General features: G+C 40.1%; 1 protein-coding gene across 2 annotated transcripts in view; it reads right to left on the reverse strand.

Moving 5' to 3' along the window:
• Positions 1 to 22597, reverse strand: part of E2F5 (E2F transcription factor 5) — a 29421-nt gene extending 6824 nt beyond the window's left edge. Inside the window, exons 1-4 of one of the 2 annotated variants that reach the window (XM_044245383.1) lie at positions 22109 to 22597; positions 2785 to 2894; positions 1655 to 1816; positions 94 to 137 (exon numbers count right to left, since the gene is read on the reverse strand). In XM_044245383.1, coding sequence (XP_044101318.1) covers positions 94 to 137; positions 1655 to 1816; positions 2785 to 2894; positions 22109 to 22342 — 550 coding nt within the window. In that variant the 5' untranslated portion in view covers positions 22343 to 22597. The remainder of the gene's footprint in view (positions 1 to 93; positions 138 to 1654; positions 1817 to 2784; positions 2895 to 22108) is intronic. The other variant, XM_044245382.1, reaches the window with a different exon arrangement.
• Between the last annotated feature and the right edge of the window lie 2674 nt (positions 22598 to 25271).

The following is a 25271-nucleotide window of genomic DNA, read 5'->3' on the forward strand; positions in this document are numbered from 1 at the left end:
CTCGGGTGAGTGCCTGGGGAAAGCTGAATCACTCTACTCTAAATATGTCGATCAGAGGAAGAATGTTAGAACAAACTGACTAATGGTACTTACCATTAAAGCAATTACAGATGTCTTCGTGAGTTACATAGGAAAATGTACTGTCATAAGAGTTAAGGAATAATATGTATACCATGGTCTAGGCATTTAAGTTAAGATAATAAATTTCCAGGCCAAAACAAAATGACCAAATGCATAAAGGTGCTGCCACATATGCTAAGATAAAAAAAAAAAAAAAGGTCTTCAGTTTGGAAAGGCAAAGACAAAGGTCCAAAGAGGAGTGCCCATCCTTTGCTCCAAGGAGAAATCACTTTCGATTTTCTGGGAGAGGGCCTTTTAAGAGAAAGATGGAAAACAGTGCATATTGCTCATGGAGACAGACGGCTTCTGTAGGGAAAGGTATTGGTAGGGAAAAGCATGCCATTAGCAGTGGAGAGTGACCAAACTGAGAATCTCCCTGGGTCATGGTTTAGGGAATGGGAATGGCCAGATTCTTGGAATGCAGTGCCGCAAAGTCCAAGATCAACTAATTCAGTGGTTTCTGTATCTTGGGGCTCCATCAGGCACAGCTTGAAAATCCTATTGTTATCAAACTGTTAAGGAGCTTCGATCCGTAGAGAGGAAATTGCAAATGAGATCATGGACTTATTCAACAAATTACAAAACACATAAAAAATTAATTGTATAGGGGTGCCTGGGTGGTTCAGTGGGTTAAGCCTCTGCCTTTGGTTCAGGTCATGATCTCGGGGTCCTGGGATCGAGCCCCACATTGGGTTCTCTGTTCAGCAGGGAGCCTGCTTCCCCCTTTCAAACATTGGTATTTGAGAGAAAAGTGATTTTTAAGCAACACATGAAGTATATCACTAATTCCCCCACATAATATGATAAACACATAAGCTTCGGTCCCCAGCCTCAAGCATGTACTATCTTTGAGTTAATATTAGGCAGAAAGTTTCCTGGATTGATTGCAGGCCCATGATATTTTATTTTCAAGCCAAAATTAATTTTTCAAAACTTTGAGAGTTACTGAATTTTTGCTACTTCAGAACACTGAGCATAATTATTTAAATATACCTGTGCAGGGGCGCCTGGGTGGCTCAGTGGGTTAAGCCACTGCCTTCGGCTCAGGTCATGATCTCAGGGTCCTGGGATAGAGTCCCACATCAGGCTCTCAGCTCAGCAGGGAGCCTGCTTCCTCCTCTCTCTCGCCTGCCTCTCTGCCTACTTGTGATCTCTCTCTGTCAAATAAATAAATAAGATCTTTTTTAAAAAAATAAATAAATATACCTATGCATTTAACAATGACTTCTAATATTTAGAGACCCCCTAAGCCCACTTTAGCTAGCATATTGCATCCTATCAATGGTAGACTGAAAGTGGATAAACTTTTTTTTAATACAACACATGAATAATGTTAACAGATGTATTATGTACTTTAAGAGGTAAAAACTTTTCAAATATCAGTATAAGTGACAAGAATGACTTTGTAAAATTAAAATGCTATATTCACTTACAAAACTTTTCAAAACACTACAATAAAGTAACTGATCTTCAGACTGGATAATACATAAATACAAACTCTACGCCCCTGTGGGTAACTTATTTAAAAGGATATCTATTATTAATGGAGTCGTCCATCACATTTTTGATGCTTTGCTGTAGCCACAACTTCTGCTGATCAAGTTCTCTTTCCTTCAGTTCCAGATCTTCAATTTCAGCTTTAAGATATCTTAATCTGTCTATGACTTCTTTAGTATTACAGCCAGCACCTACACCTCTTAAAAACATACAAGAATTAATAATGCCAGTATCAGGCCCAGGTTAACATCACTTAATTTTTATAGTAATAAACACTGACTTAATTAGTAATTTTTCAAGACAAAAAATCTTTATAATCTCCTAAAAAAGCAAGCATTAAAATCCTTAGACAATCTAAACATCATACCTCTGAATATATTTGCTTAGAAAATTTATTGACAAGAACAATCAAATTATAAAAATTCTCAATGCTTTTGCCACACAGAAAAATAAAAATTTTTATAAAGTCCAAAAAAAGTTCTCGGTATGTTCTAGAATGGTGTTTGTCATCGGAAAGGCCAGGCTGGCGACTGGCATCAAAAGGATGTCAAAGCTAAGCAGTCCCACCTGGAAGTGCCATGACAGACTAAGATGCTGGTAAAATAAATTGCGACCTTTTAATATTTTGGTGAGACTCTGGCTTTAAAACAAAGCAAAACCAAAAACTAAGGCCAAAGAGGACAAATCTGCAGAACAGAAAATATTTTTTACATTCGAACATACAACCATACAACAGCTAACAAATGACAATACGCATTTCAATCAACTACCCTATATAAGGTACATATTCTATACACAGGACATAGTTCCTGTTCTTAAGAAGTTGATATTAGTTAAGCCCCTGAACACTTGGGCAGGGAGGGATTAATAATACAATGCAGTATGCACTGTATGCCAAATGAGTAGCCTGAGGAAGAAAGCAAGATTTGAATGTTCAGAGTATAAATCAAACAGTGGACAGAGTAAGGGAGTGTGCCAATAGAGGAGTGCCATTTGCAGAGGCCCAGAGCTGGGTCCGGGGAAAGACAAGAGGCCTGGTGAGACTAGAGGGCCAAGAGAGAAGATTTAGGAGAGCTAAACAGTAGAAAGTGCACATTTCCCAGAGTGTTAGGAAGAAAAACAAAGGTTTTAGAGTAGGGTACTGGTTTGTACCCAGTACAAACTTACTTCCACTGTATGCTATTTTTTGACTTTTTCTCAATCAGGTCAATTCCCTCCAAGACATTGGTGATATCGTAAATTCTTCTTTTTTGTCTCACAGCCAAAGTATCTGCAGCCTGTTTTTAAAAAGGGGAGGGGGGGAAGGGGGAGACAAAGGACATTGAGATAAGGGACAATTTATATTTTAAAGCCAAAAAGGGTTGATTAATAAGTTCACAGCATGAGAGCCCAATCCCAAATTTGACCTGGTCAGTTGCTTGGGAACAATAGGTGGGTATGTTCAAAGCATCTCTCAAACGTTGCAAATACCAAAGAAATTATCCCATTTAAAAGCTAGCAGATGTTAGAGTGGAGGAAAAAAATATATGAAGGGTCATGACATAAAGCCCACAGAAATAAAAGAACACAATTAAGAATACTTCATGTCACGTTATGGACTAGTCCTGAGGGCGAGTACTAATTGTCTACCCATGTCACTTCCTATTTCATTTCTCTGTTCATAGACCGTCTTGTCTAAAAACAGCCTTAATTGTTTTTTGAAACTTTGAAAAAATATATCTCAGCAACCTGTTAATAATTAAGTCTAGAGACGTGGCAGGGTGAGGGGAGGGATTCTAAATTATACCTACACTTGTAGTACCGAAATATACTATCTACATTTTTTAATCTCACAATGAAAATGGAAGAGTGACACAAAGTATAAAATCAACAATAAATCAAAAATCTATAGCACAAAGTTGTGGTGCCAGCAAATATAATACAAAAGCTTTGTATTAAAAGTCTGACTCAAAAGTAAGGTCAACAAAAATACTCCATGCTACCATGTTATGAATAAGTGCAGGAATGCTATACTGTTTCTCTAGTTGGTTACCACTCATATTTCTGAGCTTTTCTCCAATGGCCTAGACAGAACCTTAAAAAAGAGGTTATCCTACAGCTCTTTTTCAGGGTGAATTAGACAATTACCTATCTTGAACATGGAGTCGTGTGGTAAGAGTCATGGTAGTAAAGAAAAAACACATTTATGTCCTTAACAAAACTCTGAACATTATCCAAATTAATGAACAGAATTTAGTTTCATGTAATTGGTTACCAGCTCTCCCAAGGCATCACTACTTTCTTGATTCTTTAAAAACACAGGCCATACACACACACACAGTCTGGGACAGCATATTATTTACAATCTGGACCTTCTTTATACAGGAGCAAGTGTAACCAACTTCACAGGCATTTAATGTTGATTCTTTTTTTATACAGAATTTATTTGAGGTGTGGCAAAATATATTATAAATTGGAATACAGAGGTTCTGCTTTGTAGCAAATCCAACGACTATTGATTTTGATACTGTTGAAATAAGTTACTCATGCATATAGGTTCTGTCTGATACAATTCACAGCCTAAATTATTAGTTTCCAGTAAATCAGAAAAAAAGGAGGAAGGCAAACTCTGCTTTAAATAACCAAGAATCATTATAGCTTATAAAGATACTGTTTGGCATGAGGACTGATTCTGTCTTAGCTTTCTTCCAGCATAAAAAAGTGGGACATCTGAGGGCTAAAGTCATGTTAGAACAGGTGAACAGATGATAGTTATTGTACATGATGTTGTACTTGTAGTACCTAGCAGGGTAGACGCTCAAGACTTGTCAGTCACGTGGCCTTTTATTTTGTTTGTTTGTTTGTTTATGTTGATTCTATCAATTCATTTATTGTGCTACCAAAATACCAAGTTACCACTGTCTGATTAATCATTCAGGCCTTCAGGAAGGAGATTCATGCCTCAATCAGTGGACCAGGAAAATAAGTAAGATGTGGCTGAAAGAATGAAGAACCAGAAACCGAGGCTTTTCTGACTCGTTCAGTTCCATCTCTTCTACTAAACCAGAACATTAAAAGTAGGACTAGGCATGGTTTCATTGATCTCCTCTTCCCTTGTCCTTAGCAATTTCCTTCCTGTTTTACTGACCTTCATAAACTTGCTTGAGTTTGAGGCTGTTTTTCTAAAGAGCAATAATCTCCTGCCAAGTTAACTGTAAAAATCTGAAGCTGAGGATTCATCTCTCACTTCCCTCCGAAGAGGCCTTCTTGAGAAGTGACCCGGAGCACTTGAAGCCAGCTCTACGCTATCCGTATCTATGTACTCACACACAGAAGCCTTCAAAACCATAGCAACAGCTCGCCAGTTAGGGTTTTAGGACTTTTTGTGTGAACCAGACTGCAAGAGCCCTCCAAGGTCTTCAGCCAAAGAGCCATCAGGGCTCACTTTTTAGATCAAAAAATTTTTAAGGTTTATCATCTTGTTTATAATTCATTACTGTTTAACATTACAAATTTTAGTCCTATATTTCCAAAACTAAATGTTATTTCTTAAATACTTTTCTATTTAAGTATATAAACATATAAATGACCAGCATGTGCAGAACATTTTCACTTAAAAAGCCTCCCCAGGTGTTTTATTTCAGCAGCCCCGTCATTTTTTGGATGTTAGGTTCTGGAGCTCGCCACACAGGGATCCAATCCCAGCACCGCCACTTCCTATCTTCAGCTGATCTCAGACTCATGAAGCCCCATTTCCTTTTTTGTAAAATGCAATAGTAACACATCTGAATTGTGGGGATTAAAGTAGATCATCTTAGCACAACTGTCTGCTACATAATGAACACATTGAGGCTGGAAAGTAACAGCCTCATCATCAAACACAGGTTGAAACCCCGGATCGTGGATGAGATTTAGAGTTTGTGTATGTACAGACCGATCACATTTTATGTAGTGTTTCAAAAAGTTGTGTGAATTCTTAAAGTTTCATGAAGTAATTCAAGACCTCATACTCAACAGAATCCTACACTGCCTCACCACCATCATCCTTCATTTGTTTAGCATCTATGATGTGCCAGGCTTGTCTGTGTCTTATGGATAGAATAGTAACAGAACAAAGTCCCTGCCCTCAAAGAGGGGTAAGGAGTGCAAAGGCTCTGAAGTGGGAATATGCTTACCAGGATGGCCAGAACAGTGAGTAGGAGGGAGAACAGTGAGAAAACGAGGGGGGTGGAGGGTGGGAAGAAGGGAGACAAGACAGGAGGGAAGAAGGGGGAGTGAGAGACAGACAGCTAAAGATGGTAACAATGGATAGCAAGGGGCCAGGTCACTGGGATGTTGCAGGCCATTGTGAAGACTTCGGCTCTTACTCCCTGTGAAATGGAAAGCCACCAGAGGCTTTAAGCACATGCTGATTTGATGCCCTGCTTTACAATGTTCTCTCTGGCTATTCTGGGTAGAAAAAAAGAGGCTAGGGAGAAAGCAATGGCAATAATCCATTCAAGAGATGGTAGTGCCTTGGAATGAAGGGGTGTCTTTGGAGGTTTGAGAAATGGTGTGATTCAGGTTATATTCCAAAGGTATAGCAAGGAGTAGATCTATTTGATAGAGAGAGATCTCAAATAGATGGAGAGGCAGGCAGAGAGAGAGAGAGAGGGAAGCAGGCTCCCTGCTGAGCAGAGAGCCCGATGCGGGGCTCGATCCCAGGACCCTGGGATCATGACCTGAGCCGAAGGCAGCGGCTTAACCCACTGAGCCACCCAGGCGCCCAACCGCAAGGAGTAGATCTAGACAGCAGAGTCAACTCCACAGTTGTTGACATGAGCAACTGTAGGTGAGGAAGACCGTGGAAGAACAGGTTTGAGGCACGAGAAATCAGGAACTTGGCTTTGGACAATTTGATCTCCAAGGGGAGAAGTTCAGAAGACCACTGGACGTGAGAGTGTGTGGGTTAGCAGAGAAGTCCAAGCTAGAGATACAATTTCAGTAGTCACCAGTAAATAGACATTTTAGGTCACAGGACGGAACCCACTGGATTCACCTAAGGAGGTAAGAATAGAAAGAGAAGACGTCTAAGGGCAGACCCCAGGGTACACCAGTATTAAAGATCTGGGAAGTATGGGGTAACTTGCCACTGAAGCAAGAGAACTAGAAAGAGTGGAGTCTTGGAAACCAAGGGAAGAGTGTAAGAAAGAGTGACCAGGTCAGGTACTGCTATCGGGGTGAGTCAGATGAGCAGTGAGACCTGATCATGGATTTGACTTTGGCAAGTCACTAGTGACCTTGGTCAGAGCTGTCTTGGAGGAGTAATGGAGTCAAAGCTTTAAGGGAGAGATTCCAACAAAGAGTAGAAGGAAAGCTACAGCAGACAACTCTTTTGAAGAGTTCTAGTGCACAGAGGAACAGAAGAATGTGGTAGTGGCTGTAGGGTGTTATGGGATACCTCCAGGAAGTTTTTATTCCTCTTCCTTTCTCTTTTCTTTTAAAGATGGGAGCTAATTCAACACGTAAGTTATGCTGGTAAAAACCGTCCAGTAACTGTCCAGTAACGGAAGAGGAATAATTAACCATGTGGGAAAGAGAAGGGACCATGGTAGATAGGCAAGAGAGAATGTGAATCAGATGAGCTGATGATTAGCCTTAGATAAGAACAACAAGGCATATTAATAACTGCATTCCAGCCGAGTGTTGGGTAGATGTAGGTATGATAATAGACAAAGGAGGGGGAGAGTTCAGACATTTCCTTCTGGTTGCTTTCTATGTTCTCAAAAGTGGAGGTTGGTGGCGGTGGGTAGTGAAGAGAGGAGGGTATGTTTAATGATTTAGAAGAAAGAAGAAAGATGAAATATACATCCAGGAGAGTAAGAGTAAATACTGTAGAAGGAATGCTGACCCAATATTAGTCCTCTTGCAGTTAGTCGTCGTGAATCTAAACTGAGACCCATGAGCGTCAGTGTGCACTTTTCTCCAGCCCTGGAGAACAGCCTGGGTACTGATGAGGGGCAGGCCAGAGAGTAAAATGGGTACATCGTCACCCCATGCTGCCACATGGCTACTGAATAAACACACCTGTGCATGTATCAAATTTACTTTAAAAGGTTCCATTTGCTATTATAGATTTGACCTATAAAACAACAAAAGGAAACATCTATACGTACGAAATCAACTCAACTGGGGAGAAAATAACCATCTGTAAGAAATGCATCTGTAAGAAATGCATCTCCCCTCCAAACAGTAAACCCTTTTCTAAAAATATGTCACCAATTGCAAACAAAAGTAAAGCGTGGGATGCTTTTTTAGAGGTGGGCAAGATAACTCCAGAGAACTGAGAGAGATTGCATGAAAGTGCTAATAAAGGCTCTAAGAATTTCGTGGACCCACCCCTTCACTTGAACAAATGAGTCCTCTAAGACCCAGTGTCAACTCTGGGGGAGGGAGGGAGATTATGCTGTAGGTTTATTTGAGTTAAGATTAGTTGCAGCCCATTTGTTCAACAGTGTTCTTCTGATGGAACATGATGTTGCATTCATTTGCGCTCACAGACCGACAATGAATATGGGAAACATCCCGTCTTTCAGGTTCTCCATCTGCAAACCAGGTACTTGACTCTCTTCCAGGACCCTGACTGTTAACACATGTGTACTCAGTGTTTCAGCTACTGTGCTTCAGAAACCAACACTACAGTCAGTGGGGCCAGAATCCAAAAGTAGAAAGTGCGCCAGGGAAACACTGTATCAAGTCGGTTAGTTGTATACACACGTGCACACACATGCAGATCATAGGATGCTGACAATAATAAGGTGAAAACCCAGTGATGCCCCCAGTGTGCCCAGAAAATATCTTAAAAACTTTTTAAAACCGAGTGAATTCATTTTCAATTGTGCCATGTGGTGTTTTCTGTTGATCTCCCTTATGATAAGGTTTGGACTGATTATTAGCTAATTTCAAATACAGTTAAAGGTAATTAACTTACAGAAAGTCTGATTTTAAATCACAACTCAGAAGAATCATTTATAAGCCAGTAACAGGATAACTATGTAATAGGATCTTCCAAAGAGTATCATCTAATTTAATGCTCACACCATTTTGTTAAGTAGGTACAATTCTCCTCATTTTATAGAACACAGACTCATAAAGCTAACAGATAATCAAATGGAATTTGACAGTAATGATATATTCATGAAATAAGTTTGTGGCAAAGCATTTTCAAATGGGCTCTAGAATTTCAAGATTTTAAATAAGTGTGGTGTGCCATCAAAATTCCCAAGCTAACAAAATTGCACTTAATAAGCAATTTAAGCACCACTAGAACTTATAACAAAAGAATAACAAAACAAAAGAATCATAACAAAAGACATGTACCCATGTCTAACACTGTGGGTAACAACTTGTGTTAGAGAGTGTGGTATAAAAATGGGAACAGTCCCATACTGTAGAGATAAATTGTTATAAGAGGTTGAAAAAAAGAGAGATTACTTAAGGTGGAGGCAAAAAAGAAATTTCCTGCAAGAAGCTGCTATGTGCTTTCAATGGGGCTGCAGGGGACATTAAATCAATAAGGAAATTAAATACCAAAAATAAAGAAGTAACCTTATGGATACAAAGGCCTCCCTCAAGAAGCAGCACTAAGCGCACAGTGTTTTAATTCCTAGTCAGTATACAGCCCCAAAGAAATTCCTCTTAAAAATATCTCCAGGGACGCCTGGGTGGCTCAGTTGGTTAAGCAGCTGCCTTCGGCTCGGGTCATGATCCCAGCGTCCTGGGATCAAGTCCCACATCGGGCTCCTTGCTCGGCAGGGAGCCTGCTTCTCCCTCTGCCTCTGCCTGCCATTCTGTCTGCCTGTGCTTGCTCTCTCCCTCTCTCTCTCTGATAAATAAATAAAATCTTTAAAAAAAAAAAATCTCCAGTACTTTTGCTACCCCAAATTGCCATTTGTAAATATGATATTGATATATATGTACCAACATTTTTGAAATGCATAAGTTTTAAATTTGTTCTAATTTTTAACTTGTTTTTATTGCAGGATAGTTGACATACAATAACTTACTAGTTTCTGGTGTACAACTTAGCGATTTAACATTTATATATGTTGTGATTACCATGTTAAGCCTAGCTACTGTCACCACACAAAGTTGTTACATATTAACTATATTCCCCAGTTATACTCTGTATTCCCACATCTTATTTTATAACTAGAGGCTTGAGCCTTTTAAATCCTGAATAAGGTTTTATTTTTTATTTATTTTTTAAAAGGTTTTATTTATTTGAGAGTAAGAGAGAGAGCATGAGCAGGTAGGAGGGGCAGAAGGGGAGGGAGAAGCAGGCTTCCCACCAAGCAGGGAGCCCGATGCGGGACTCAATCCCAGGACCCTGGGATCATGACCTGAGCCAAAGTCAGACACTTAATGACTGAGCCACCCAGGGGCCCCCTCCCCAGAGTCCCCCACCCATAAACTTTTATAAAGAAACTTTTCATTGTTTTACAAAGATTATTCAAAAGAAAAAAGAAGACATGAAGTATCTGTTTAAGTAGGAAAAGCCCACTGAAACACTGAAATCTATAAATTACAACCTCTAGATTGCTTTTTCAAGTCTTCAACTGCTTTGGAAATTCTCTTCTCACAAGTACTAACTTTTTAAAAGAGCAAAATCATGTGCATCTATCTGCTCTTCTACCACTTGGGTTTGCCTCTGCACATTTTATGCCATCAGGCGGGTGACCGGCACAGAAGTGAGAGGCATAGTCTCTGGGATGGGCCTGACTTACTAACTTTGTGACCCGGGGCAAGTTATTTAGCCTCTCTGTGCCTCAATTTCTTGATCTGTATTACTGTTAAGATTATTGTTATCATGAGGATTAAATGAGTAGATCTGAAACACTTAGAAGAGTGCCTGGCACATAGACATCACAGTTGTGGTAGCTATTATCACCATTATTGGTCCAATTTCTCCCCTAAAGTAGAAAGAAAATTTTGTTCTTGGAAGGTGTATCATGGAACAAAATAGAACACCTCTATCTATCTCACTAAGTCATTAACTTTAACACTTTGGAATACAGTCAAGCTCAATGAAGTAGGAAAAAAGGCTTCTGAAGAGCAAAAATAGATTTTTTTAAAAAGGTGTCTTTACTCAAAACATTCACTCCATTTGGATCCTACTTACTACTTCTTTTATAGGATTCCTAACAGTTGGGCTATTTAATTTCAATGTCTATGGGAGAACCGAAGTGCCATCTGGGACAGTAGGGAGGCACCTCAGAGCAATCAAAGGACAAGAAACTACATAAAGGACAAAAATCGCACAAGCAGACAAAGCTGAGACCAATGGACAGGACAGCAGTCCAACAGAGAAAAGCCTTGAGGCAGGGCGCCTGCGTGGTTCAGTCAGTTAAGGATCTGCTCTTGACTAGGGTCTTGATCCCTGGGTCCTGGGAAGGAGCCCCAGGTAGGGCTCCCCGCTCAGCAGGGAGCCTGCTTCTCCCTCTTCCTCTGCTCCCACCCACCTCCACTCTTGCTCATGCATATGCACTCTCTCAAATAAATAAATAAAATCTCTTTTAAAAGATAGCTTGAGGTTATCATCTCCAAAAAATACAAAAAATAATATTCATCATGACTATCTTCAGTGACCAAAAAAGTAAAGTCCTCACAATGTTTTCAGTATAAGAAGACATAGACTTGTGCAATGCATTCTGAAAATTTTTCAAACAAAAGTCATGAAATTTTTTTTTAATAAGAAACAATGTTCTTGGGGTGCCTGCCTGGCTCAGTCAGTGAAGCATGCGACTCCTGATCCCGGGCTGAGTTTAAGCCCCACGCTGGGTGTAGAGATTACTTCAAAATTTAAAATCTTAGGGGCATCTGGGTGGCTCAGTCAGTTAAGCATCTGCCTTCAACTCAGGTCATGATCCCACCATTCTGGGATCAAGCCCTGCACTGGGCTCCTGGCTCTGCAGGGAAACTACTTCTCCTCTCCCTCTCCCTCTGTGTACTTATGTGCGCTCTCTCTCTCTCTCTCTCTAAAATAAATACATAAATCTAAAAAAAAAAATTAAATCTTTAAAAAAATGTAATGACTTGTAACAACAAATTTTTTTAAAAAAAGAATGTTATTAATTGATATAAATTCTCAGTTAATCAGAAAACTCAGCTATGGACAAAACCTCATTACATAAGGAATCAACAATGGTTTTCAGGACACTAGAATTTGTCATATTCAAGAATATTTGAGACAGATGTGGACTTCTAAATAAATCTAAAAAAAACTCAAGGGATTATAGTGAATATCAAATCTGACTGAGTTACATACAACTTTCATGTTAGCTTCCTTCATAACTGTGACCAACAGCCTATTCAGAAAACTGATTAAAATCCTTCAGACTTACCAAGGCATCTCTTTCTCAAACACATACACACACACACACAAACTCATGCACAAGTATATACAACAAAATGTCATAAATTTCCTTCACAGGGTACTTCTAAATGTTGACTCAATAGAATACATGAAAAATTAGTTGACTATCCCAATAACTAAAACTGATATAAGCATGAAGAACACAAATTAAAATATGGACAAAAAAATGAAATTACACCAAAAAATTGTTAACATTCTTGAAAAAATTTTCCAAACTTTTAATGAGTTATGGAAGGAATAATCAAATGAATGCAAACAAAAACAATGAAAAAATATATCCACACAAAGACTTGTACCTAGTCATGACAGCCCAAAATTGGAAGTGGCAGGTGAATGGATAAGCAAAGTGTAGCATGTCCATAAAACGAGATACCATGTGGGGAGAGAAAGGAATGAACTACCGTTATACGCAACAACACAGGTGAATCTCAAAACATCATGCTGAGTGAGAGAAACTAAACAGAGCACATACTGTGAGTTCACGGACATGAAAAGACCTATAAAGACCATTTTAATTCAAGAGAGCAGACTAATGGTTAGTGGGGCTGGGGGTGAAGCTTCTGACTACCTGGGGGGAGGCACAGAGAACTAAAACTGGGGTGAAGATTTTCATCTGGCTGTGGTGGTTACAGGTAGAAGCATTTGTCAAAACCATTGAACTGTACCCTTAGAATGCGAGCATTTTAGTATATATATATGTATATATACATATATATGGTAAAAAAAAAAGTTATTCATTACCAAACTCACAAAATATGAAAACATCTAAATATGCACTATTCTTCTTTATCTATCTAATCTATTATTTATCTAATAATATCTCTCTATCATTTGTCTAACAAACACCGGTATAGCACTATGTACTAAGCACTGTTTAAACGCGTTATTTTAAGATTTTATTCATTTACTTGAGAGAGGGAGAGAGAGAGAGCGCACAAGCAGGAGTTAAAGACAGAGGGAAGAAGAGAAGCAGACCCCCCGCTGAGCAGAGAACCCCATGCAGGGCTTGATCCCAGGACCCTAGGATCACGACCTGAGCCAAAGGCAGCCACTCAATTGACTGAGCAACTCAGGCGCCCCTGTTTAAATGCTTTAAACTCACTTTAGCAACTCCTATAATAATTATATAAGGTAGGCATTATTGTTTGCACTTTTGCAAAAGGAAACTGAGCCTTGGTAAGTTGCTCAAGTCAACTGAACATGGTAAAGTCGGGACATAACCCCAGGCTGCATGTTTTTAACCACTACACTATGCTGTTTTTGATGTGGTAAGGTGGCCAGTCATGACTGCATGCTGCTAGTGGGAGAATAAATTACTATCTCTTTGTAAAGCAATTTGGCGATGTTCATCAAGGCCTTAAAAATGTTTATTATCCCTTGATCGAGCAATTCTTTAGTGCAGATTATCCTAAGCAGATATAATTCAAAATGTCCAAATGCCAAAAATGTTTTCTGGACCTGTTGCTAAATCCAACGGATACCAAAGTCTGGAATCTTCTCAATTCGAGACATTAATTGGTGGGGCAGGGGTGGTTATTCCACTACTACAGCATCTCAGATGAGAAAATAGTTAAACTGAGACCAGACGGTTTAGAGAAATGGCCAAATGACTGTGTATTTGTGTAGAAATGTGCTCCAGCAGAGGGGAAAAGCCTGTGTGTCTGATAGCCTGAAGACCGAGAAGGAGGGCATGTGAGCATGCCAGGAGAGTGGGCTTGGACCTCATCAGAGGAAGGAGGGCCAGAGGAGGTAAAGTCTTGTAGGTGTTTGGATGTTGTTCTAAGTAGAGGAGCAACATGACCTTAAATTCTACAATTCTTCCATATATCAATGTCATCTGCCTTGCTGAGTCCATTCGTGCCCCGTTCAGCTCCCACTATTCCCTGCTTCCGTGGCTCTCCCATGACCAATCCCCACAGATCAGTAGGTGGTTCCGAACCCAACTTATAGCGTAAGAAGTGTGCAACTGCCCATGTCCCCGACTTTCCTCTACAGCCGTAAGCTGCAGTCTACTAAAGCAAGGGGCTGAGGCACACAATGGTTAACTCATCTTTGTTGAACGAGATGGGAAAAAAACTAGAAACGACTTATATACCTGTCTATGAGAAAGGTTAATTCTGACGAATGGGATGGATGTAACTTATAAGGCCATCATAAATTATGTTTACAATTGGGAAAGATAAAATTTGATCTCAGCTAGAAAAGGGTGGAACAAATTGAAGACATATTGAAAATGGAAGATAGTGGCTCTCTTTGGGAGACGACATACTGGGTAGTTTTTATTCTAGAATATATTAATTTATTTCTGAGCTTTCTACCATTTGTATGTTACCTCAAGAATTATACTTTAAGTTTAAAAAAGTCAATCAGAAAAAAATCCTCCCTTCCACAAACATATTAAGTTTAATGTATAAAGAAAGAATAATTAGGAAAATCCAGTTTTAACTGGCAAAATCTTAAGAAACAATGTATTTATAAAAAACATTTACTATTGGGGCACTTGGGCAGCTCAGTCATTAAGCGAGGGCCTTTAGCTCAGGTCATGATACCAGGGCCCTAGGATTGAGCCCCACATCTGGCTCCCCGCTCAGTGAGAAGCCTGCTTCTCCCTCTCCCGCTCCCCATGCTTGTGTTCCTTCTCTCCCTGTGTCGCTCTCTGTCAAATAAATAAATAAAATTTTAAAAAAGAAAAAAAAAATTTACTGTCTTAGGGACACCCGGATGGCTCAGTCGTTTAAGCGTCTGCCTTCAGTTCAGGTCATAATCCCAGGGTCCTGGGATTGAGTCCCATATAGGGCTCCTTCAGTGGGAAGCCTGCTTCTCCCGATGTCTGTTCTGCCTACTGCTCTCCATACTTACTCTCTCTCTCTGACAAATAAATAAATAAAATCTTTAGAAAATATATTTACTATATTAAATAAACAGCATAATACAACTCACACACCCAAATATATGCCTAATCCATATTAACAGACAATCCTATTCAAACTTTTCATTCCTTCGGTCAGCTTGACTTTTATAATACATCCTTGGATTGTGATATTATTCTCCAAAACGCCAATTTATACCATTTATTACTTTTTATTTTAAAGATTGTATTTATTTATTTGACAGATCACAAGTAGGCAGAGAAGCAGGCAGAGAGAGAGGAGGAAGCAAGCTCCCCACAGAGCAGAGAGCCCGATGCGGGGCTTGATCCCAGGACCCCGGGATTCATGACCTGAGCCAAAGGCAGAGGCTTTAACCCACTGAGCCACCCAGGTGCTCCTACCATTTACTACTTTTGATATTAAAGTAGCCTTTATCTGAAAACTGTTACTTTCATTCCAAATTTCTTTTCTCTTTCTTTTTTGCCTGGTAGACCATAAACGTTCTGAGACCTTTATTGGCAAGTTTCCTGTTAGCAACAGATGCCTGAATTCTTTTTCATCTAAACAACTTTATTAAAGAGGCACCTGGGTGGCTTCAGTCAGTTAAGTATCTGACCCTGATTTCTGCTCAGGTCATGGTCTCAGGGTCTTAAGATCAAGCCCCACATCAGGCCCCATGCTGGACATGGAGACTGCTTGGGATTCTTTCTCTCCCTCTCCCTCTGCCCTTCCCCTCCACTCACTGTCACGTTCTCTCAAAAAAAAAGAAAAAAAGTAATAATAAAAATAAACTTTATTAAAAAGAAAAAGGAATTGAATACATTCATATGTATTACATACATTCTGTATGTAATACAGAAAACACCCAGTTTCCAATTATCACTCATTTGATGTATTTTGTGTGTCATGCTTTCATGATGTTACCTTTTATTCTTTTTCATGGACTTAAGCTGTGCTGTTTTCCCCCCTTAAAATGAGATAGCAGTTCAAAGTGTTTCTGGCCTGCTAGTAGTTACCTTTAAACTTTAAACAACATAGTTATATGCTCGGCATGGTGGTATCAAGCTACCTGGACTTGTAGGTCACTCACTCTGGATATTTTTTTTTTTTTAAGATTTTATTTATTTATTTGACAGAGAGATCACAAGTAGACAGAGAGGCAGGCAGAGAGAGAGAGAGGGAAGCAGGCTCCCTGCCGAGCAGAGAGCCCGATGCGGGACTCGATCTCAGGACCCTGAGATCATGACCCGAGCCAAAGGCAGCGGCTTAACCCACTGAGCCACTCAGGCGCCCTGGATATTTTTTTTTTAAATAAGCTCTACACCAGATGTGGGTCTGGAACTCACAACCCTGAGATCAAGAGTCACGTGCTCCACCGACAGAATGAACCAGATGACCCAAAATTGTTTTTTGTTTTGTTTTTGTCTTTGTTTTTAAAGGAAGCTTTATGCCCAACATGGGGCTGGGATATTGACTGTCACGACACCTCCTTTCACCTCACTTTTCTATTAGCAAAATGATAGAATCTCTCTTTTATACATTTGTTCTAAGGATTAAATGAGTTCATACAAGTAAACATCAGGCATAGTGCCAGTCATTTGGTTCTAGCTAATAATAATAAGTTTTATTAGTGTTGTAGAGCTTTAGTCTTCTGAGAATTTTTTTCCACTTAGCCAAGCATCTTGTATTCATGTTGAATAATGATATGCCGGAATAGATGTGTCCAGATCAGCTTTCTATGTGCATATGAATCATTTTATTTTTTTAGAGCAGTTTTAGATTCATAGCAAAACTGAGCAGGAAGTCCAGATTTCCCCTACACCCCTGCTCCCACACATGCAGAGCTGCCCCCTCTTATCAGCATCCCTCACCAGAGTGGGACATTGGTTTAAATGGATGAGCCAACACTGACATGTCGTTATCACTGTTGGTCCATAGTTTATATGAGGGTGCATTCTTGGTGTTGTATGTTCTATGGGTGTTGACAAATGTGTAATGACATGTGTCCATTATTACAGTGCCATACACAGTACATTCACTAAGAATTCTCTGTGCTCTGCCCTCTCACTTCTGGCAACCACTGAGCTTTTAGTGTCTGCACAGTCTTGCCTTTTCCAGGATGCCATATACTCAGAATGATACAGTAGGTAGCCTTTTCATATCAGCTTCTTGCACTCAGTAATAAACATTTAAAGTTCTTCCATGTCTTTTCAGGGCTTGTTGCCTTTTTTTTTTTTTTTTTTTTAAGCACTGAATAGTACTCCATTCTCTGAATGGGCCAGTTTATTTATCCATTTACCTACCAAAGGACGTCTTGGGTGTTCCAAGTTTTGGCAATTACAAATAAAGCTGCTACACACATTCATGTGAGGGTAGACCTAAGTTCCCAGCTCATTTGGGTAAATACCAAGCAGTGTGACTGCTGAATCATATGGTAAGAATATGTTCAGTTTTCTAAAAACTGCCAGTCTTCCAATGTGGCTATACCATTGTACATACCCACCAGGAATGAATGAGAGTTCCTGTTGTTCCACATACTCGCCAGCATTCAGTATCACTAGTGTTCTGGATTACTTCGCCATTCTAATAGTTATGTCATAGTATCTCGTGTGGCTGTTTTATAGGTTTCTTTAATTTTAGTAAAATACACATGACATAAAATTAATCATCTTAACCATTTTTAAGTGTATGACTCAGTACATTCACACTGATGTGCAACCCTCCTCATCTGGCAAATTTTATACCCATTCTATTAGTTTTCTGGGACTGCTGTAACAAAAGACCACAGACTGGGTGGCTTAAACAACAGAAATTTATTTTCTTACAGTTTTGGAGGCTAGAAGTCCAAGATCAAGGTGTTGGCAAGTGTGGTTTCTTGAGAAGCCTCTCCCCTTGGCTGGCAGATGGTCACCCTTTCGTTGTGTCCTCACATGGGTTTTTCTCCGGGGGGATGTATCCTCGCATCTGTGTGTCTAAATTTCCCTTCTTCTAGGGACACCAGTCCAGTTGGATTAGTGCCTAGCCCAATGACTTCATTTTAACTACAGCATCTCTTTAAAAGCCCTATCTCCAAATATAGTCATGTTCTGAAGTATGGAGGTTTAGGGCTTCAACATATGGATTTTGAGAGGACACAGTGCAGCCCTAACATGTTGAACTATGAAACAACAACTTCCCGTTCTCCCCTTCTCCCTAGCCCCAGGCAATCACTCTTCTATCTTGTCTCTATAAATGTGACTACTCTAGTTACTTCATGTAAGTGGAATAGCATACTATTTATCTTTTTGTAACTAGCATGTCTTCAAGGTTCATCTATGTTGTAGCATGTGTGAGAATTTCCTTCCTTTTTAAGGCTGCATAGTCTTCCATTGTAGGTACAGATCACATTTTGTTTACTTATTCATCTGTTGATAGACACTTGTATTGCTTCTATCTTTTGGCTCTTGTGAATAATGCTACGAATATGGGATATACAATTATCTGTTTAAGACCTTGTTTCTAAATCTTTGGGGTATACACTCAAAAGTATATTGTCCTGAGAATTTTTAAGCCCTAAATTGTCCTGAGAATTTTTATGCCCTAAAGTTCTGCCTGTCCTACTCATATATTTTTTTTTAGGCTAACCAATCTTTATCCTGTGACACCAAATCTTTGCTTTATGTCACAAAGGCCTTAGATTAATTATCTCTTCCAAGGCATGTATTAACTAGCTAATCATAAATGGGTACAAGTCAGGGACCTGTGAGATAAGGAATATCATAAATACTTTATCATTTTAACCTAGATATCATGCAGGCAATTTGTAAGATAAACAATTATAATACAATCTTAATCATGCTTTAAAATTCAGGTCATCAAAATGACAAACAAAATATAGAAACTCAGTTAGAAATTATATTTAATAGGAATTTCCAAAACAAAATATAGATAGTCATGACTATCTTAACAGTTCCTTAAATTCTTACTTCTGGAAAAGTAGAACCCTAGTTTAATTTGTGAAATAATGTGGAATTTGCCATCAATACCCTCATTTTTAAAGGAGGAGTTCAGAGCACCTGGGTGGCTCAGCAGGTTGGACTTCTGACTCTTGATTTCAGCTCAGGTCATGATCTCAGGGTCGTGAGACTGAGTCCCAAATTGGGTTCTATGCTTAGCATGGAGTCTGCTTGGGATTCTCTCTCCCTCTCCCTCTGCCCCTTCCTCTGCTGTGTGCATGTGTGTGCTCTCTCTCTCTCTCTCTCTCTCTCTCTCTCTCAAATAAATGAATAAATAAAATCTTTAAAAAAAAATAAAGAGCTTAATACCTCTCTCTTCTGCCATGGGTAGAGGAATAAAAATAATCATGTGTTTTTCTTTAGAAGAAACATTCCACGTTCTTATACAGATGAAAAACTTAAATGAGAAGTTTTGGTTTTTCTAAGGAATACTAAAAGGCAGTAAAGCATACACAATAGAAAAATGGTCTACTTTCAAATCACTTTCTACTGTATGACACTGGGCAAGTTACTCAATGTATCAATTTTCTGATCTGTGAAATAGGGATGTTAGGGCCAAATTTCCAAGTTGTTAAGATGATAAAATTAGTTAACATATGTGAAAAGTCTGGAACAAACTCTCAATAAATGATAGTTATTAGCAGCATAAGTTGACAGGAGTAAGTATAATGTGTCATCTCACTCGAATAAAAAAAATGTAACTACTGCACCCCATTTTTGTAAATAAAATCCTACAGTGTGGGAATTGGAGGGAGAGATTATATAAGGTTCAAAAATCACTTTCAAGGTATTTCTAATCCCTCCTAATTGTTAAAGTATACTCGAACAGCTTTATTAGAATTTATTTGATTTATGAGGCAATTTTCTCAGGTATATTATGAAGAAAAAATGCATCACTAAGACACAGTGTTATGTTCTTATTTTTCAGTAGTAGATGTCATGGTTCACAATAAGAAACACCATGGAAAGATTTCACTGTAAGAATTTTATATAAATAAGATTTTATACATCTATGTAAATAAATGAAAAGTATATGTAAATAAATATGTATTTTTTCATATATATGTGAAACAGAATGACACAGTGCTCTTTAGGAATAAAAAATTATTAATATAAAGAGACATAATCTTACTGCAGAAATCTCTGAAACTTTTAGGAAAGTTCCAGGGTGAGTGAAACAGTGTTGTTACGATAAATTAAACTCCACTTCCTACTCACTTTCTCTGTGACTTCTGGAGAACACTTATATGGCTGTAGATGAAACAGGAGAAAGACAAAGAATTTAAAGGCAAGTAAGGCGAAGTTCCATCATATTCCCTGGTGAGCTGAGAAAGAAGCCCTCAAAGTTAAAGCCCAAGTTCAGCTGTAGCTGGAAAACCCAAAACTTCCCTGATTCCCTTCACTGAAACCACAGTACATTTACATGGTAAGTTCAGGATACAACTCAATATCTAGATTTTGAACAGCAGTTTGCAGGCCATGTTTTGTAACCTCTCTGGCTTTCGTTGATGACTTCGCGACTTCCTATGAAATTCTTTAAACTGAATCCATTTTAGTTCTTGACAATCTAAATACTTTATATATTCTATAAAGCACTTTCGGGAGTTAGAAAGGAAGGAAGCGAGGGAGGAAAAGGCTGTAGAATGAAAAAGGTATTTCTAGAGTTGAGGGGGAAATTCCAGAAATAAAAAAGAAGACAGTGGAAACTACTTGCCAACATGCAAAATGCACACATCATGCCTCATTTGAATTCAGATAATTCAACTTCAGTAATCACTTAATGAACACCTTCTGTGCTTAGGGTAAGGAAAGGGCACTCAAAGTCAAACAGCAGCAGTCCCTGGGCTACACTCAGAGGAGGACCTATAGTAGAATACCTTCAAGTGGGGAGGGGGCTTCCTCTCTACCTTCAGGGAGTACTACAGAATGCTATCCAGCTCAGATGCTGTTTCCCTTGCCCTAGGCACAACCTTAAAGATCTTGGTCACACTCTCAAGTGGTTCCACTGGCACTCCGGTGGGTGCTGGGACCAATCAACAGTGTAAAATCTGATTTCCGGGAAATGCCTCAGAGGGGTCTGTGGCAATTAACGACTCCTCAGTAATTTTTATTTGTGGGTGCCTGGGTGGCTCAGTCAGTTAAGCATTTGCCTTCCACTCAGGTTGTGATCTCAGGGTCCCAAGATCAAGCCCCTCAATGGGCTTCCTGCTGGGCGGCAAGCCTGCTTCTCCCTCTGTCACTCCCCCTGCTTGTGTTCCTTCTCTTGCGGTCTCTGTCAAATAAGTAGATAAAATCTTTTAAAAATTTTTTGTTTTTAAAGCTTTGGTTCTTACTTAAACTTGGTGCACTGGTTGAATTTTAATTCAAGTAATCACATTCTCCTGTTGTGGGGAATCCTTCTAAATCCTGCCTGGAACGGATAAGTCATTTTGTTTAACTGAACAGTTTTGATGCATGTTGTTGTTTGAAAAACTGTAGTAAACGACGAAGCACACTTTCTCATAAAACAGTTTACTAAGCGCTTCTTGAGTCAAAGCTCTGGAACACCCTCTTTCTGTGTGATGGCAAGTCTCCCTTTTAGAAATCTCTATCAGACACCATATTAAATCAAAAATCAAATATCACCCTCCCAGCCGTCATGATGATGAAAAGAATTGTGCAGGAGAGCGGGTTTTTATTACTATTATTATTTCATCGGGGAATGAGTGTGGAAAGTTCACTTTTTTTCCGTTTCATCCGGAAGCGGTGGCAACATCGGGTTTTTTGTTTTGTTTTGTTTCGAACAAGGGGAACACGCTCTCAACTAGAATAGCCTATTAAAACCGTCATTCCTAACAGCAAAATCGATCCCCAGGTGTCTCCAGGCAAGGTGCCCCGGGACCTCCTGCGCCACTGCCACAGGTGGACGCGAAGCAGCAAGGACCCTCGGTAGCCCTCGGGTTCCTGCGCCAGAAGCCACGCGGGCGCGCTCCAAATCCTAGGCTCTTTGTCGAGAGCCCGGCGCGGCGCCGGGCCCTATTGGTTGTGCGGCCGATCGGGGCCATCCTGGTCCCTCGTCCCTCCCCCATCCCGAAGTCCTGGGCCTGGGCACCGGCCACATGGCCCTAGCTCTGGGGTCGCCCCGTCCCCGCGAGGCGCCACACCACGCGGCCCGACCCACGCTTCAAGGGGGTGGGCTTCTTCGGGGGCCTCGGGCAACGAAGTCCGCCCCCATCCCCGCCTCCCGCGCTCACCGCTTTGAGATCCAGGACGCCGTCCTTGGCCTCCTGCAGCAGCGACACGAACTTGGTGGTGAGCAGCCCCAGGCTCTTCTCGTGCCTGCTGCTACCGCCCCCGCCGCCCCCGAGCTGAGGCAGCGGTGGCTGCTGCGGAGGCTGCGCCTGGGAAGGCTGCGACGGCGGCCGCTGGCCCTGGCCCTGCCCCTGCGGTGCCTGCTGGCCCGAGCTCGCGGGCTCCGCCGCCGCCATCGCGTCCCCACGCCGCGGTGGTGCGGCCCCTGCGCCCAGCGGCTCGTCCGCCCCCGCCCGCGGCCACCTGCCGGGCCCACTCTCCTGCGGCCGCTCCAGCCGCCGGCGGCCGAGAGCAGAGCCAAGGAGCGCGGGGCTCCTGCAACAACAGGTGCGCGCGCGGCGCCCACTGGTCTCGGGGCGGCTGGGCGCGACGGCCTCCGCCCCCTCCCCAAGCCCTGGGAAGCGTGAATGAAGCCCACGGCCGAGGGGAGGGGGAGTGGAAGCTGAGAGAAGGGGCCGCGAGGGGTGGGGACCCGAGTTTAAATGGCAGGAAGTGACGCCGCGGCCCGCCGTTGCCTGGAAACGCATTTTTCCTTGGGAAGGAGGAGTGAGCAGGGAGGAGGGGAAGCGTCGGTGAGTGTGTTTCACACTCGCCTCCCTGCTGCTCGTGAGCTGCCGCGAGGAAGGACGACCTCCTGCAGCTGCAGCGGGAGAAAGCAAGGACATCTCTGGGGCAGAAAAACACTATGCGCACTGGCCATCGGTTTCTGAGCTCCGTTTGTAGAGCCGCAGGAGATCAGATTTGGCTCGTTTACCGTCTTCGGGTGTTACCTGCTGAGCGCTCTTTTCGAGCTTTAGAATCTTTTGCAAACATTTCAGTGACTGGGACTAAGTGCAGGGATTTATTCCATAGATCATCTTTTCAGGTTTGGGATGGTTTTGTCCTAATCAGCAATTATTCCCAAGGCCTTAACTTTGTAGGTAGAGGAACTGAAGTGTAACGGGAGAGGTTGTGAACTCTAGACTCAGCTAGACCCCAAGATCGCCTGCATTTAGAGGTGTCCTTAATGCCTTATTGAAAACAGATTATTCTGTGTTATTTAGACTATTAGGCATTCGTAGGTTTTTGTACTTCAGTGATACCCCAAGCCATTTTTGATAAATGAGATGGCACACAGATCTGAGGTTAAAAAAAAAAAAAGTCTTTTGTCTTGATTACAAACTTCTGAGAATCAGGTCTAAATTTTAAATGAATTGTTTTCACGACCCTTGGAATATAGTAAATGTGGGAATTCTATATGACAAAATTAAGAAAGCTTCATGCAAAAGTTTACTTAAAGTAACAAACTAGCAAAAATAGGTGACTAAATGAAATGTTCAGACAGCAGCATTCACAAGTAAAACGAAACCGTTATAATACATTTGTTTCCTATACATAGAACTTTCTAATAACCAAATAGTCTTCAATTTAATTAAAGAACTCTATAAGCAAAACTTGAAATTAAAAATCTGAAATAAAACATGAAATATTCAGCTAAAAAAAGTCAAACAATTGATCTGAAAGTGGTTTTTCCTGTGTGATTTGTCATTAGCAAAATCAGTGACAAGTTTTGCAAATTAATTTTATTAATAAAATTTTATTGATGAATAAAATTAATAAAAACTATTTTTAATTTGAAGACAACATTCTATACATGCTTGGACAGGAATTGATAAAATTATTATTATTAAAAAAATTTACATTTATGTTGTGCCTTAGTTGGGTAAGGCTGTCATAACAAAAATACCATAGTTTTTCTCACAGTTCTAGAGGCCCGAAGTCCAAGTTCAGGGTGCCACCAGGTCAAGTCCTAGTGAGAGCTCTATTCTTGGCTTACAGACTTTCTTTCCTTGTCCTCACAAGACAGAGACAAAAAGTGTGAGTAAGCTCCCAGTGTCTATTATAAGGACACTAATACCATCAGGAGGGCCCTATTCTCAAGACTTCTTCTAAACCTAATACCTTCCAAAGGCTCCCTCCTCAAACACCATCACACTTTAACATGAATTTGGGGGTGACACGATTCATTCCATAGCATGTAGTATTACTTTATAAAAGCTATTTTGGTAATTTTGAAAATAGATTTTTTTTAATTTCAATTTTTAAAGGGTTTCTTAAAGGCAATTATACTGTTAATGATGCTAATAGGTCACTTGAAATTTATTTTGCAGTGTTTTTGTATTTTTCACAATAGATTTTTCACTTATTTAAAGTAGCTGGGATTCAACTAGAAAATATTCACAAATTAGCCATCATTTCATTTAGTCTTCAAAATATCATGTCTGTTGAAAAAGCTAAAAACCACTTACAACACTGGTTCCCAGCTTTTACTGAGAAAAATCATCTTTGGTATTTGTTAAAAATGCAAACTCTTGGACCCAAACCTCAGAGATGAAATCAGCATTTGATATGAGAATTTGACTTAGAGATCTGCAATTTTCTTTTTTTTTTTTTTTTTTTTTTTAGATCTGCAATTTTCAGTTTTAGGTAGTTCTCATACCCATGGTCATTCTTTGAGAAATACTGAATAACAACATGAAAAAAAAGGAAATTATCTTTTCCCTTAAAAACAACTAAAGATCAGGGGCTGATAACACAAAAGTCTTCTTAATATTGTTGAATCTTGGGGCACCTGAGTGGCTCAGTCAATTTAGTGTCTGCCTTCGGCTCAGGTCATGATTTCAGGGCCCTGGGATCCAGCCCCCCATATCAGGGTCCCTGTTCAACGGGGAGCCTGCTTCTCCCTCTCCCTCTGTCTGCAGCTCCCCTTGCTTGTGCTCTCTCTCTCTGTGTCAAATAAGTAAATAAAATCTTTAAAAAATATACTGTTGAATCTTTTCGGAAATTTCTGTTAATGAAATTGTTTAAGAAACATGAAGTTAAAAAATCAAAATACAAATAATCATTAAGAAGAGTGCCTGGCTGGCTCAGTTGGTAGAGCATACAACTCTTGATCTTGGGTTGTGAGTTCAAGCCCCACATTGGGTATAGAGATTTAAAAATAAAAAAACTTAAAACTAAATTCAAAAAACTTTGGTTGGATTTTCTTAAGTATTTAATTACCATGTTATGACACAATTGTGCATTTTTTAAAAGGTTTTTTTTTTGTTATTTTTTTAAAAGATT

This window comes from Neovison vison, chromosome 4, assembly GCF_020171115.1.
Source record: "Neovison vison isolate M4711 chromosome 4, ASM_NN_V1, whole genome shotgun sequence".
NCBI classification, from domain to species: Eukaryota; Metazoa; Chordata; class Mammalia; order Carnivora; family Mustelidae; genus Neogale; species Neogale vison.